We start from the raw sequence: 13,879 nt of genomic DNA, 5'->3' as shown, positions 1-13,879 counted from the left end.
TCAGTGGACTGTGTTCATCCTCAGTGTGTTGTATGAGGTCAAATTATAGTATAATAGTACTGACTGCATGCAATAGGGTGTGCTCCATGCTCTGGCTATTTGCTATTTGCTATTTCCAATAGCACGAAAGGCCAAAACTATTTATTTTAGCTACTTACCTAGTTAAAAGTTGTATAATATTAATGTTATAGCCTAGAGCTGCTTCAGATTGCTCACTTAACTTTTTTTTTGCTGATGAATAGAGAAACTCACATAACTGATGTTGCAGTTGTGCAATTGTCAGCTATTGGGGCTAAATTATGCCCACTCCTTTGTCTGATTTTGACAATATTCCCTGTATTATTCTCAGTTACCATAATTTTCTGTTTACTAGTTTAGTGTGTACTTTTTCCAGTATTGTCTGTTCAGTTAACTGGTTAATTCATCACTTTTAGATTTGTATCACTGAGGTTTCAAATCATTTTTGCACATTAATCTCCCCTTTAATGTACTGTAGAAAAATCACTATATACAATATGCTGCTAATAGCAACTTTTGTGTTTTTGAAGTGAAGAGATTAACCACCTTCATAAAATATGGTTAACTGTATTCATGTTTTTAACATGGAAAACCTTATATAGCATCTATCATAAATGCAGTCTGCAATGTAAGCAGTGTTGTTTGTTTATCACTACTGTGTAGTACTAAGGCTCCATGTCAGCAAAGAACAAACAGAGAAAGAGTTAACAAACACAGTTTTGATTTTGCACCGACATTACATCCTATTCACTATAACATTGGGTGTTGTAGGTGTAAAAAAATGAAAGTTTAATAGACAGTCATGCAGGAATTTATCTTCTCTGAATTACATGATCATCTGCAATTGCATTTCATTTCTCCAATTTGACTGACCAGTAGAGCTTGTTTTTGAGCAATCATTACTCAGGAGTTATACAAAGTGCTGTGAAAAGTGGAGTAACAGACAGAATACAACTGCATTGAGAAATTGAATGGACTTGATGTATCAACATGAAATACTGTGCTTGTCAGGATTTCAAAGAAGCACCTCACATAAGCTATCAAATGTGTTGCAGATGTCATCCTCCCCAGCTGTTTTGAAATGGTAACTTTACGCATTCTTAGATTTTAAAAAAATGTTCCATTAGAAAAAGTTCCATTTTCTGAGCAACTGTTTTTCATTTACTGCTTGGCACACTTGCTACTGGTCCATTAATAATGCTAGGTGAACAAGCAGACCCATGTTTTAACCAGGGAATAGAATATGTTCAGGAAATAAATTTGGAAATTAACTAAAGACCTAGAGCTTCTCAGGTCTCCTACCAAGTTGCTACTTGCAATATACAAAACAGACAAGAACCCATCTGTTTTGATATCCATATTTACAGTACAGTACTGCTTAAAGTGCAAAAATAAAGGTATCTAGTATATTTTTACACAATATATGTTTTATACCTAATTTGAGTTTTATACCTAATTTGAATGCTTTGAGGTGACTGTAACATATAGAATGTACTAAGCTTTGCAGCTCCCTTCATTGCAGTCTGAATTCAGAACAAACAGTCTGAACATCTATGTTATGTGCTATTAACTTACCTCTCCCCTTCACAAATTTACGGATTAGAATTCAGTTACCATGGAAACATTAAGGCGATGTCTCTTAGCTCGTTGGCATCTTATGGATGTTCCATCTGTTTTTTTTTTTTTTTTTACAAATCAGTCGAAGATTATAAAAATTTTAAGAGTAGGCATCTGGAAAAAATGCAAAGTAGGCACAGAAGATCTGACACTGACAGAGTAGCTGGCTTTAAAAAGGTGTGAGAAGATGATCTGAAGTACAGAGGCTGTGTCAATCACAGTGGACAGTGTGAAACTACAGTAGGCTGTGGTTGAGTGAACAGGAGAAATTTCACCTGCTGCTGTTGTCTTCCCGAATAATGGTTCAGCTAAAAAGCTGTTAAATAAATGATTATGTAAATCACTGAGCAAATCGACATTGAGCAAATCAACAAGTTGTAAAAAAAAAAAATAATAAAAAAAAAACACAGGCCCATTGATTTTAATGACAGATCTGTTTGTACAAGGGTTTGTACTGATAACAAAATATGTACTTTGTCTGAGTAGCTTGGCATTTTTGCACACTGTGTTTTTTGTGAAGATATATGCTTGCCTTTAATTAACATAATTGGTGGTCAGAATTGATATTCATAATGGGGATCTCATCCCATTTATTGCCTGTCTTCTGAAGTGCCACAGTTAGACACTGACAAAGGAAGATACATTTCCTTAAAAAGCTTTAACTAATTAGATCAGATCAATAGGTATTTGAATTTAATGTCCTGTTTCTGTCAGATTACAATTAAGTTAATCTACTTTTGTGCATTTTTTGTTTGATGCATTGAAAATAGACATGTCAGAGAATGTCCACTGTAGTTTCAGCATATTCAGTGTCTTTGTTCTTAGCCATATCCCAACCATCCGTATTATAACTATCATTATATTTATTACTGTGATGTAATGAAACAGATGTATCAAACCCGTTTGTTTTCTCTCATCATTTTGACTTTACTATAAACTCGTATTACATTGGTGCTTTTCTGTTTACCTGTAAATATAAATTACGTGTAGAGCTAGACCTAGAGAGAGAGTTAAAAGAGCTAAAAAGATTTTTTTTCTTCAGAAAGAAACAAAATTGTAGCATTTATCTTACTTTTCTCCCTTTTTTGTTCGTTGAGATGCCGACTAGGATAGCGAATTAATGCTGCATGTGTCTGTAAGATCTACAGTTGTGAATCACTGGTAGAAAAGCAGTGAAGGCCTAGACCAGGGGTCGGCAACCTTTAAGACATGAAGTGCCAGTTTGAAATGTTCTTGTTAATTAGTGTGCCATATCAACATTAAGTTTAACATTAAGTTATTATATTATGTCACCACATCAAAAAACATTTCCAACAAACCTGGAATTTTATTCCATCCATTTAGGCTACATGCATAGCATTAACAACATTTTAAAGAAACATTTTTCTCTCATAATCAGGACATTGTAATCATCATTTTAGGTCATTAACGCCACCAACCTCCCACTCGTCTCGTTCATCAGCAATAAACTTAACTAAATCTAAAAAAAATTGTGTCCCCCCGGGATTCTGCCTTGTCTGCCTGATCTTTGAAAGTTTTCTCAAAATGGCGCTTAGCACTTGACGTTTGGCAAACAACATTTTTAAAACATAAAGTAAACACAGCACGGTCCCTCTGAAAAACAAAACCACACCCTTCTGTCCATGAGGGCTGGAATGCCCGAACCTTTACTTTAGCTCTCTTAGCTAGTGGGGTTGCCATCATCTACTGAACCAGAACCGCTGCACTGCGATTCCTGTGGGAAATGTGAATGAGAGACTGTACTGTCAATCAAACTAAATAAGACAGGCTGCGCAACAGCCAATGGCTGTTCAAGAGGTGATTTAGCATGCAGCTGAGAGGGCACTTGAACATTTCTTAACCCTTTCGCGCATACGGTCACAACGGTGTGATTAGCCGTTTAGTGTGTATGGTAAAACAAGTGCGATTAGAACATTAGATTGGAAAAATTCTAGCTAATTTTGGCTTTGAGGAAACGATTTAACGTTAAAAAATATAGCAAATGCTAACTGAAAACTATGAGAAGCTTAATAATGCTAATGAAAACATAACGAACCATGTAATGTAACACGCACACTACATAGCATAAAAAATAAGTTACATGCAAAAGGGTTAAAAAATAGTGCCAATGATTACGCTGCCATGTGCCAGTGGTGGCACGTGTGCCTAAGGTTGCCGACCCCTGGCCTTTTTCCAGAGATGTGCATCGTTTTTCAGGTTTATTTTTTAGCTTCATTTCATCTGTGGTTTTGAAGCATTTTTAAAGTTAATTGATTATTGGTTTTTATAGCTGTGTCCTGTGGAAACCCTGGAACTCCAGCTTATGGGAAGATCATCTTCAGTGATGGAATCCTTTTCTCTAACTCTGTGACGTATGCCTGTTGGGAGGGGTACAAGACATCTGGCCTCACCACTCGGCACTGCACCACCAATGGGACCTGGACTGGATCCTCCCCAGACTGCACAGGTCAGTGTTCTGTCTGGAGATGTCTCTGCCCTTGGTGTGTTTGGGGTATATGAAAGTCAATCAAAGTTCTTACAAAAGCTGTATTATTTTTAAAATCAAGTGAACTTATAAACAAACATCTTAGCATGTAAAGATTATTTATTATTTTTGTAGAGTTCCACAACGTTTTTAAAAAATAGGTATGCTTTAATCCAGTTTATTGAAATTGCTCAAAATGTGGGACCTATGGAAACTCTATACCATCAAAAAAAATTATCAGCCTGTTCAAAAACAAGTGTATTTCCTCATTTATAGTGATCAGCTGTGGGGATCCAGGTCCAATTGCAAATGGAATTTACATGGGAAATGAATTGACATTCAACAAGACTGTCCAATATCACTGCAACCCCGGCCACATCATGGAACCTGCTGGGTCACTGACTTTACTCTGCACCAAAGATGGGACATGGAATCAAAGCAAGCCCAGCTGCAGAGGTAGGTATGATTGTTGGGCCAATGTGAAAACATGCACACAAGTTAGAAGTATAGATGTTATTGCTTGAAGGAAGTGAAAGTTTATATTTCAAAATATCTAAGAGCAGCACTAAAATGGGACTCAATGGGTACCTCTTTATCCATAAAGAATAATGGGGAAAAGTATACAAATGGACATTTAAATTGCGAAAATACTAGTTATATTCTGGTAATTCCTGTCCTTATTTTATCTAAGATTTTTCATTTTTGAACTGGTTGGAAGTGTTCCGTACTTTATTTGTATATCAAAAAAAGTATACAGTGCCATACACTGACAATGTTATCCATACAACATCTAAGATGTGTCTGAGCAGTTGTCAAGACTTAAAATGCATTGAGTGTAAGATGTATCAAGTCATTGTCACAAAGTCGAAAGCATACAGAGCATTCTCCTCTGGAACAGAATGACAAGTTAAGAATGAAGGGAACCTCATATATAATTCCACAGAGTTGTGCTTTAGCAAATGTAGTTTCAGAGCAACTTTACTCTTTACTCTGTATAATTCCTATTATTCCTGTACAGCTACTCATTCTTACAGTATCTTTATGTACTTTTTGTCTTTGCATATAGCGCAGAGTTACATGCATGTACTATAGGTCATACAGAAACATTACAGTATATATGAGATTAATGAAAGAATAATTTCCCTGAAATTATCCACAATTTGTATGAAATCCCTTTAGGTCTGCAGAAGCGCTTGCATTTTCTCCCTGTGATGAGCAGAATCTAATAACCACCATGAGAGCATCAATAAATCACTCACACTCTTAATTATAAAGGACACTTTTCTTTTCGGGAACCTTTGATTTCCATCAGTGCATAAAGAATGAAATTGTGGGCCCCCTGCGTTTGACTGAAGTATCTGAACAGCCATTGAATAAAGTGTAGGCTCCCCTCTGTCAAAATGTCCCCAAATCCGACCCTAATGACTTGTTTCACCCTTCTTTTGAAGCGATCATGTGCAGCCAACCCCCAACCATCAGCTATGGGAAAGTGGAGGGTTCAGACTTCCAGTGGGGCTCCAGTGTGACCTACAGCTGCTTCGAGGGGTACCAGCTGTCCTTACCTGGCATAGCCACGTGTGAGGGCAATGGCACGTGGCGGGGCGAGATCCCACAGTGTCTACGTAAGTCGCAATGCCGCCTTCTCAGAAAATCCCTTTCATCATCTTTGCAGAAAGCCGCCCACGACAAACACATATATGCATAATCCAAGCACTTCACCATGTGGCAACATGAATAATGTATATGTACATGTGATGGTTACTTTTTTTCAGTTTGATATAAATTTCAAAAGTGTTGTGAAAATGAGGCTTGTTAAAATGTGTTCTCACACACCCTTTGGACCACAATGACGATGATTCACTTGAAGCGATGAGGCAATATTGGATGAAAAGCAGATTACGCTGAGACCAAATCAAACATAGCCCAAGATGCTCATCATAAATGACAAATTAGAATTGTATGCTGTGTCCTTTGTTAAAAAAGATAAACTGTAGGCACGTCTGAGTACATATTTCTAATTTTATCATAGCAATAATGGTGAAAAGCATTATCATGTGATTTTTATCATGACATTACACTTCTTCTCTCTGGTTTCTGTAATAAATGTACACCATAATTATGGTCCCAGTATGGTCCATAATTCACTATTGCACTATCAAAGGGTGATGGGGAGTGTGGTCAATCCAATATTCAGCTAAATTGCAGGCTTGTGGTCAGGTTTGAAAACTATTTTGACACGTGCAATAACTTTCTAAATGTTTTCTAAATTGATCCTTCAAGTGTCACCAGCAAGGGCTACATGTAACATGAGAATTACAAGATAGACCCTGCAGCACTTGATGGTAAGCTTCTGACATGGTGTCAGCAGTAATGCTCCAGCAATATCAAAATGCACTCCAAAGTATTCAGAAGCTTCACAGCTGTGTGAGTTGTAATTGACGGCCTGCAGCTAGGCAACATCACTGCAGTACATGTTCAGGTCTAAGTCAAAATGACAGCTACCATTAAAGCCATTGTGGAAAAACTGATAGCAACATTTGTAGCATATGCCAGTGTAAGCACATCTCATATATTTGGCCCAATCAAGCTCATTCCCATTGATTGGACTTCAGGGTGTTTTATGCCTTGTGTGTTTTCCTGACAAAATGATGTTTATCATTAAAAGTATTTGTGTTATATTTTTCTACAATAAGATCCATGTGCCAGTATTCAGTAAAACTAATTGTACCAATAGTTCTTAAATGAGAGAGTTCTTTTCTTGGCAGCAAAATCTGTATTTTTGCTCCTTGACAATTGTAGCAAGGTAACTGGTCGGTGTGGGTGCAATAATATATGTAGCTCACACACAGAAAATACAGGACCAAAGGGCTGTTTATTTGAGTGTTGGGGAAAGAAGGAGGCTGTGAGCCACAAAATGCTTCATAAAACTGAAAAATGTTCCCACATGTACCTCTCCCAGCTCTGCTGCATCTGTCATGGCAATGTAAGGTCAGGAGTGGGAGCCATTTTCACCTAACACCTGCAGAGAGATCCTCTTTCATAGGGTGTCTGCAGTACTATATTATACACTGTAACTAGGGAACAACAAGTTCAAAAGGGTCAAAAGGTTGTAAAACCAGAAACCATCAGGTGATAATGCATTTGTCTTTGTTGTAGAATATCCACACAAATTGACTGTTTGAATGGATGAATTGATATCATTTTAATGTGTCTGGGTTGAGAGGGTAAAACATCATAGGTCTGCTCTATGAGTTGTTGAAGGTCAAGCATTTGATAGTGGGCCAGAGCAGGTCCCACAGGAATCCTAAATTGTCTTTTCTCAAAAGGGAAGCAAAGAGAACCAAGGCCTCACAAGTGTGTCATCTTTTTCATCATTTTTACATGATATACCTGGAGTATCTTCCTGTGACCAGGTTGTAGGACTATAGTATACAGAGCTGCCTTGCTCCACAACTACAAATACCTTTGTATGATGACAAATTCACACTAAGAAGCTGAAAACCTTCTCCTGTGCCTGTTGCTCTTGGCTCACATATTGCCTTACTAAAGGCTATATCACTGTCTTTCTCTCTTATTCTCCATGTGATCATGTAAACTGTGATGCAGACCCAGCTGCTTCTACCATGCCTTCCTGGCCAGATGAAGGAGCCCTGAGTGTTGTTAGATGTACTGTGTAGGAGTCTGAATGATGACAATCTGTTCAACACCTGTGCAAAGCCTCATGGATAGCTAGTGTTAAGTGTTTAAAAGCTGACCTAGTTTTTTTGCATCGTAGTCTTTTACCTTACCTTACCTTACACCTTAGCATACCCTCAAGGGTCCTGTTGAACTAAGTGTTAAGCCTGGGGGTGATACATTGATGCCCAGAGCTGCCTGATCTGTAAATCCTTTGGAATTCTGACCCAACTTAATAGGAGGAAGACACCTTTGGCAATGCTCTGGGAGGTCACAGAGTAGTTTTCTTGGTAATAGTCCACCACGACCACCCAGGTATTTTTATCTGCTGCACTGAATGCTGTTTTTGCACTTGCACAGCGTAGTCATGGTTACTTACTTGGCTTTTGTCTATGCTTAAGTGCACCCTCAGAAGATGAGTATGTGGTGGCTGCACTACAGTTTTAATTTAATATTGGGGTACTGATAAGTTACTGGACTTCTGTTTCTTCATTGCCTGATACAACAGACATTTTTTCTCAAAGTGGGTACAAAACAGTTTTGCAAGAATACAATTCCCTTTCTCATTTAGTAATGGTAGGCTTGAATAATGGATTGCACGTATATGGCCCCTTTCTTAGAGTACTTTACAGTGAAGAGAAAGACTCACCACAACCACCTGTAATATGCAGCAGCCACCTGGGTGATGCATGGCAGCCATTTCACACCAGAATACTCACCACACATCAAGTGATGGGATTACCCAAATAAACTGGAGGATTATTAGATTTACAGATTGAAAGAGTCTGATTGGGAATTTAGTGCAGGCACCAGAGAGCCCCCTACTCTTTGCAAAAGGTGCCATGGGATCTTTACTGACCACAGACTCAGGATTTTAGTTTAATGTCTCATCAGAAAGATAGCATCCCCTATACCACAGAGTCCCTGTGACTGCACTTGGGCATTGGTCTCCAGTTTGGTCCAGAATGAAGACTAACCCCCACTGACCCATCAGAACCTCTTCCAGCAGCAACCTGGCTTTTCCCAAAAAGTCTCCATTCAAGTACTGACCAAGCCCATTCCTACTTAACTTCAGCCATCAGGCAGCAGAGAGTTACAAGTTGGTATGACCACTGAACACCTCAGTGATGAAGGTGGAAATCAAGCCATTCCTGCATACCAGAACTCTCAGTCTCTGGATTTTGGAATGCTCAGCTTCTCCGTCTCTCTGAGTTATGTGGTACTTTTTCTGACTCCACCCCCTAGACCAGAGCCTCCTGAATGCCTTTTTTTCTGCTTTTGCTTTTATGTATGACTTTTACAGGTTCTCCTTTTCCTCTTTATGGTCTTTAAAAGCTCTGGTGGGTTTCCACTAACTCTGCAAACTGTTCAGCAAAGTTTTTGTACCCTTACTGGGACAACTTCTATTCCTTGGATGGTAGAGCTCTTGTAGTGATCCATGACAGACACATGTGGTGTCATTTAGATGTCATACATCTGATCTGGTTCGAAAGTGCATAAGATGTGGTTGCACAACCACTGCCATCCACAACCACTTGCCACTTTGAAGTAATGGAGATGTTTAGTGCACTGTCATCACCTGGGTACTAAAGGAATGTTCCGTTGGGCTTCATTACTGTGCATCTTATCTGGTTAACATTGACAGCAGTATCCTAATGTGGCAGTTAAGTTTCACTTTACATATCTACAGGACTAGTGCATTAACTCGCTGTGCTTTGTTAAGTTGCTGTTAATAGTTTTTTTGCGAGTTTTATTAGTAAACTGTTGACAGTGTTGTTAGACTTATTTAAAATGTTTGTGTACTGTAGTTAAGGTTGTGGGAAGTCCCTGTTGCAACTTTGAAGTATTTGATTAGTTTTGGTGCATTGTCTTTGCCTGGGTAGTTGGCACAGGTCATTATTGATTAGTTTGTTAGGGTGCATTTTAACTGATCTGAAGTAGCAGCACCCTTTAGTGGCAGCCTCGCCATTCAAAACCTCAGATGTACAGAGACAAGGAGGTCTATCTGCAGGAGCTTGTCAAGGAAGCACAGCAAGGACAAACCACACCAATATTAATATATCCTTATGGTATCTAGCAGTATCTGTTAATTCTATCTGAAATAACAGCTTTTGAACTGAACAGATTTTATAAAGGCTTAGCTATATGAACTTTGTGTCAGTAATGTAAAAATGCTTTTGGGCAATAAAGCTTGGCTGTGTGAACTCTATTTTGGAAATAAAAAAAACTTCAGGGAGGTAAAGCTTTGCTGCATGAATCCAGTGTTGGCAGAATAAAAAAAAAAAAGCTCTCGGGCAGTTTAGCTCAGCTGTATTTATTGATTAAGCTAAGTATGTGGCAAAAGAATACCTGGCTGCTTCTCCATCAGACGAGCCCAAAGACACACCCACTCTTGACACAGGTCATATGCTAATTTAATCCACCTGCTCTGAAAATCCACCTCCAACTGTCAGTGGTGCCCACTGGAACTGCCAGTCATCTTTAAACCTCTCATCTATGCCTCCTAAGCTCTCTTCTAAGGGATAACACTCCAGTGATATTACTTGGTGGTTTCAATATCCAATTACAGAACTCTCAGTTTGCTAGATTCCTCCCATTGCTCAACTTATTTAACTTCACTCTGGTCCAGTCTTCCCAACACACAGAGCTACTGATATTTTTAACTCTATGCCATCACATTACCTGACCCTCAAGGCTACTGCTACTGCTGCCAACCTACTGAGTCTCTCTACTCTTTCCTGACTACTGGTCATGTCCCCAGTGAATTTAAGTAGTCCCATGTTTCACCCCCTCTTAAAAAGCAAGAAATGGGATTTTCTTCAGTCTAGTCCCTCCTCCCATTCCTGTCTAAAACTCTTAAACAGGTTGACTGCAAACTGACAAACTACTTCACTCTGCTTGGCTCTTCTCTCTGTAAAAGAAGTGTTTAATTCTGAAAAAGTGATGCTCATTTCCCAGACTGCTAAGGGTTGGTGTAGTTCTGGATAGGTTGTTCTTTACTGAATAATATAGCATCAGTTACCTGGAACTGCAGATTATTTCTCTACAGTATCTTAAATATCTGTACATTTGCCATTACATATGCTACCCAGGTCTTTGTCAGGGCCCCTGTGTTGTTCCAGCTGGACTGCTGCAACTCCTACCTTGCCAGTTTCTCTACATATGCCTTCAGGCCCTTCCAACTTATACAGAAGGCTGCTGCTTGTTTTGTGTAGAACCAGCCAAAATACTTGCATATCATACCTCTCTTCATCTATCCCTCCTTTGGTAACCATTTGTGATCAGAATAAAATGCAAATTTCTGGTCCTACCAGCAAGAAGACACCCTCTTACCTTCAGTCTATCATTTAATCTTCCATTCCTGCCAGACCACACTGCTCAGCAACCTCTGGTCATCTTGTCATCCCTTTCCTAAAGGGTCTGTATTTTTTATCACGTCTCTTTTCTCCTCTGGCCCCCCCAGTGGTATAATGAGCTCCCCACGACATTGAACAGCTGAAAAGTTACCTAGAAAAACTACAACTTGGTTCATCTAACTTGTGAACTCTGAACATTCATACTATATCCTTAGATATATTTGATAAGTAAATATCTATTTCTTCAAACTCCCTCTTGCACCTACCATGAAACTTAACTGAATGTTGTGAGCCATATAATGGCTCATACTATAGGTTGCAACACTAATGATTTGGTATCTCTCTGCTGTTGGCTTAAACCTTTTTGTATGTATCTTTGTATGTCCCTCTTGGTTGAAGTTTTTGCTAAACAGATAAATGTAAATGTAATATAAATGTAATCTAAGCGCTAATGCCTGGGTGATAGGGATCAGATCAAATGTCTGTACCCTGGCCATACTGTGGGGGTTGTACCTCCCCTTATTGGACCTCTGTGCGCAGGATTGTGACCTGACACCCAGAAAACTCAAGGTTTTCTTTTTCACTCACAGTCTTATACAGACTCATAGTCTGCTACCTTCTCTAGGGGTTGGTCCTGATATAAACACCAACAAGGAGAATTTCCAGGTGCCCAGCTCGCTCTTCTTTAGGTTGTTTTCCAGGTGGCATTGAAATTCTTTAAGCAAACCCTCTATATCATCCCCCTTGGTCATCTTCACAATGTAGGGGCTTTGGTAACTTATGCAAGTTGTTTAAGCAGCCCCAGTGAAATGCAGGCATGAGGCACTGCTCACTGTAGGAGTTATGTCTGGAAGTCTGCATTTTGTTCTCGCTGTTCCTCCATCTGTGTCCTGTACATGGCTTATTAAGTCAGAGTGACCTGCACCAGTTGTTCCATATCTAATATCTTTGTATCATACATTATTGTGTCACACCCTAATCTCACATTTTACACAGTCTGTGGGAGCCTGAGAGGTGTAGAGACATATTGACAAACTTTGGTGTAATAATATCTGTGACAGACACAGAAAATTCAGTAACAAATATATTTGATTAGCTGATTAGCAGTTTACTAGGTGCCGAAAGAAAACAACAGGTTTAGTTGTCGTCAGAGAAGACAGGTGTAGTGAAGGTAGGTACACGGAGAGAGCTCTCCTTCTGTCCGTTGTCAGGTTCCGTGCTTCATCAATTTTTCTGATCTGGGTCAAATTGGAAACCTGGTAGTCAAATCACACAATATGTAGTGTTCTTTACTGTTTTTCTCCACTTAGCGCTACACTCTCCACACAGGTACTGGACACCAAACTGAGTTTTGAGGGGGGTTAAATGCGTCCAGTTGGCTAGGTGGATAGTTCTCAGGTACACGTCTCTCAGGTGGCTTGTGTCTGTCATGGCACTATGGAGACAAAACAAGAAGCCATTTCCATTTAATGTACATCCTATAATTTTTCATAAATATCGACAATTGATATAGCTATATTTAAGGGTTTTCTGTGGATATTTCTGCTACCCTTACTTTTCCTGCCTTTTACTCTTTGATTAACACAGGTGATTCTTCATTCATATTTCCATAATTTGACTGTGAAGATCTGTTTGCCAATTACACCTTTGTTTTGCAAATTGTTTGGAATGCAAATTGTGCTTTTATGACCTTTCTTATAAACAAGCAATAGCGTTATCTGTCATTGCATCACCATGAAAATACTCAAATAAGATAATCTCAATTTATGAGAATAGATTGTAGTGGGATTTTCAAAGGAGGTGACATAATATCTAATTGAAATTTATAACATTTAAGCCTATTTAAAAAATAAATGTTTAAATCTACTAATGTTAGTTATACATATATATATATTTGTGTTAAGTATCTGTGACAGAGTTACTGTATTTTAGGCTACATTGTCAAGCTGCATAGTAATCTGCATTTTAGCTTGCATCTATGTGTCCACCCATCGAAAATTAATCATTTTTTTCTTCGTTTGATTTCTCCTATATAGCCATACTGTGTGGGGACCCTGGAACACCAGCAGAGGGCCATGCAGAGGGAAAACAGTTCACCTACAGGTCAGAGGTCACATTTCATTGCAGGGCCTCATACATTCTGGTGGGATCATCGAGGAGAGTGTGCCAGGCAGATGGTACCTGGAGTGGGATCCAGCCCTCTTGTATAGGTGAGTTTATATTACAACTTGTAGCCTTAAGCAATATTTTAGTTGTTTTTGCAAACACTCAAACACTGAACATATTCACCCATATTTACACTGTGATTTTTCTAGATATTCATCAAATTTGAACATGACATTTATCTGTTACATTGCTCCTTTGTGTCAACATTTTTTTCCTGTAAAGGTGACAGCTACAGTGTCCTGTGCAATTGGTCAATTTCCCAGTCAGCTGTCAGTTGTACTCTCTATGAGTTCATTTTGACAGCATCCAAATAGTCAGTGCTGTCATTTGTATTACTGTCAGGGAGTCCAGTCAGTCAACATCCATGTAGAATGCAATGCCGGTTGCATTTGTCTTCTTTTAATTACAAGGAAAGCATTGCATATTTGTGCCGTCAACATGTTCAGTTCAAGCTTACAAACAATAAAAGGAACACCAGGATCAAACTGAAAAAGTTGGGAATTTCATTACATTCCACTTCTGGTACCATGCTGCCATGCCATGCCATGCGGTACATAAAACT

General features: G+C 38.9%; 1 protein-coding gene across 1 annotated transcript in view; it reads left to right on the top strand.

Moving 5' to 3' along the window:
* Nucleotides 1–13,879, top strand: part of LOC118789703 (CUB and sushi domain-containing protein 1-like) — a 482,818-nt gene that overhangs the window by 458,990 nt on the left and 9,949 nt on the right. Inside the window, exons 58-61 of the mRNA XM_036546243.1 lie at nucleotides 3,926–4,102; nucleotides 4,397–4,576; nucleotides 5,569–5,742; nucleotides 13,188–13,361. Of these exons, the coding sequence (XP_036402136.1) occupies nucleotides 3,926–4,102; nucleotides 4,397–4,576; nucleotides 5,569–5,742; nucleotides 13,188–13,361 (705 nt within the window). The remainder of the gene's footprint in view (nucleotides 1–3,925; nucleotides 4,103–4,396; nucleotides 4,577–5,568; nucleotides 5,743–13,187; nucleotides 13,362–13,879) is intronic.

Source organism: Megalops cyprinoides, chromosome 15, assembly GCF_013368585.1.
Source record: "Megalops cyprinoides isolate fMegCyp1 chromosome 15, fMegCyp1.pri, whole genome shotgun sequence".
NCBI classification, from domain to species: Eukaryota; Metazoa; Chordata; class Actinopteri; order Elopiformes; family Megalopidae; genus Megalops; species Megalops cyprinoides.
This window is presented reverse-complemented; position numbering and strand designations above follow the sequence as displayed.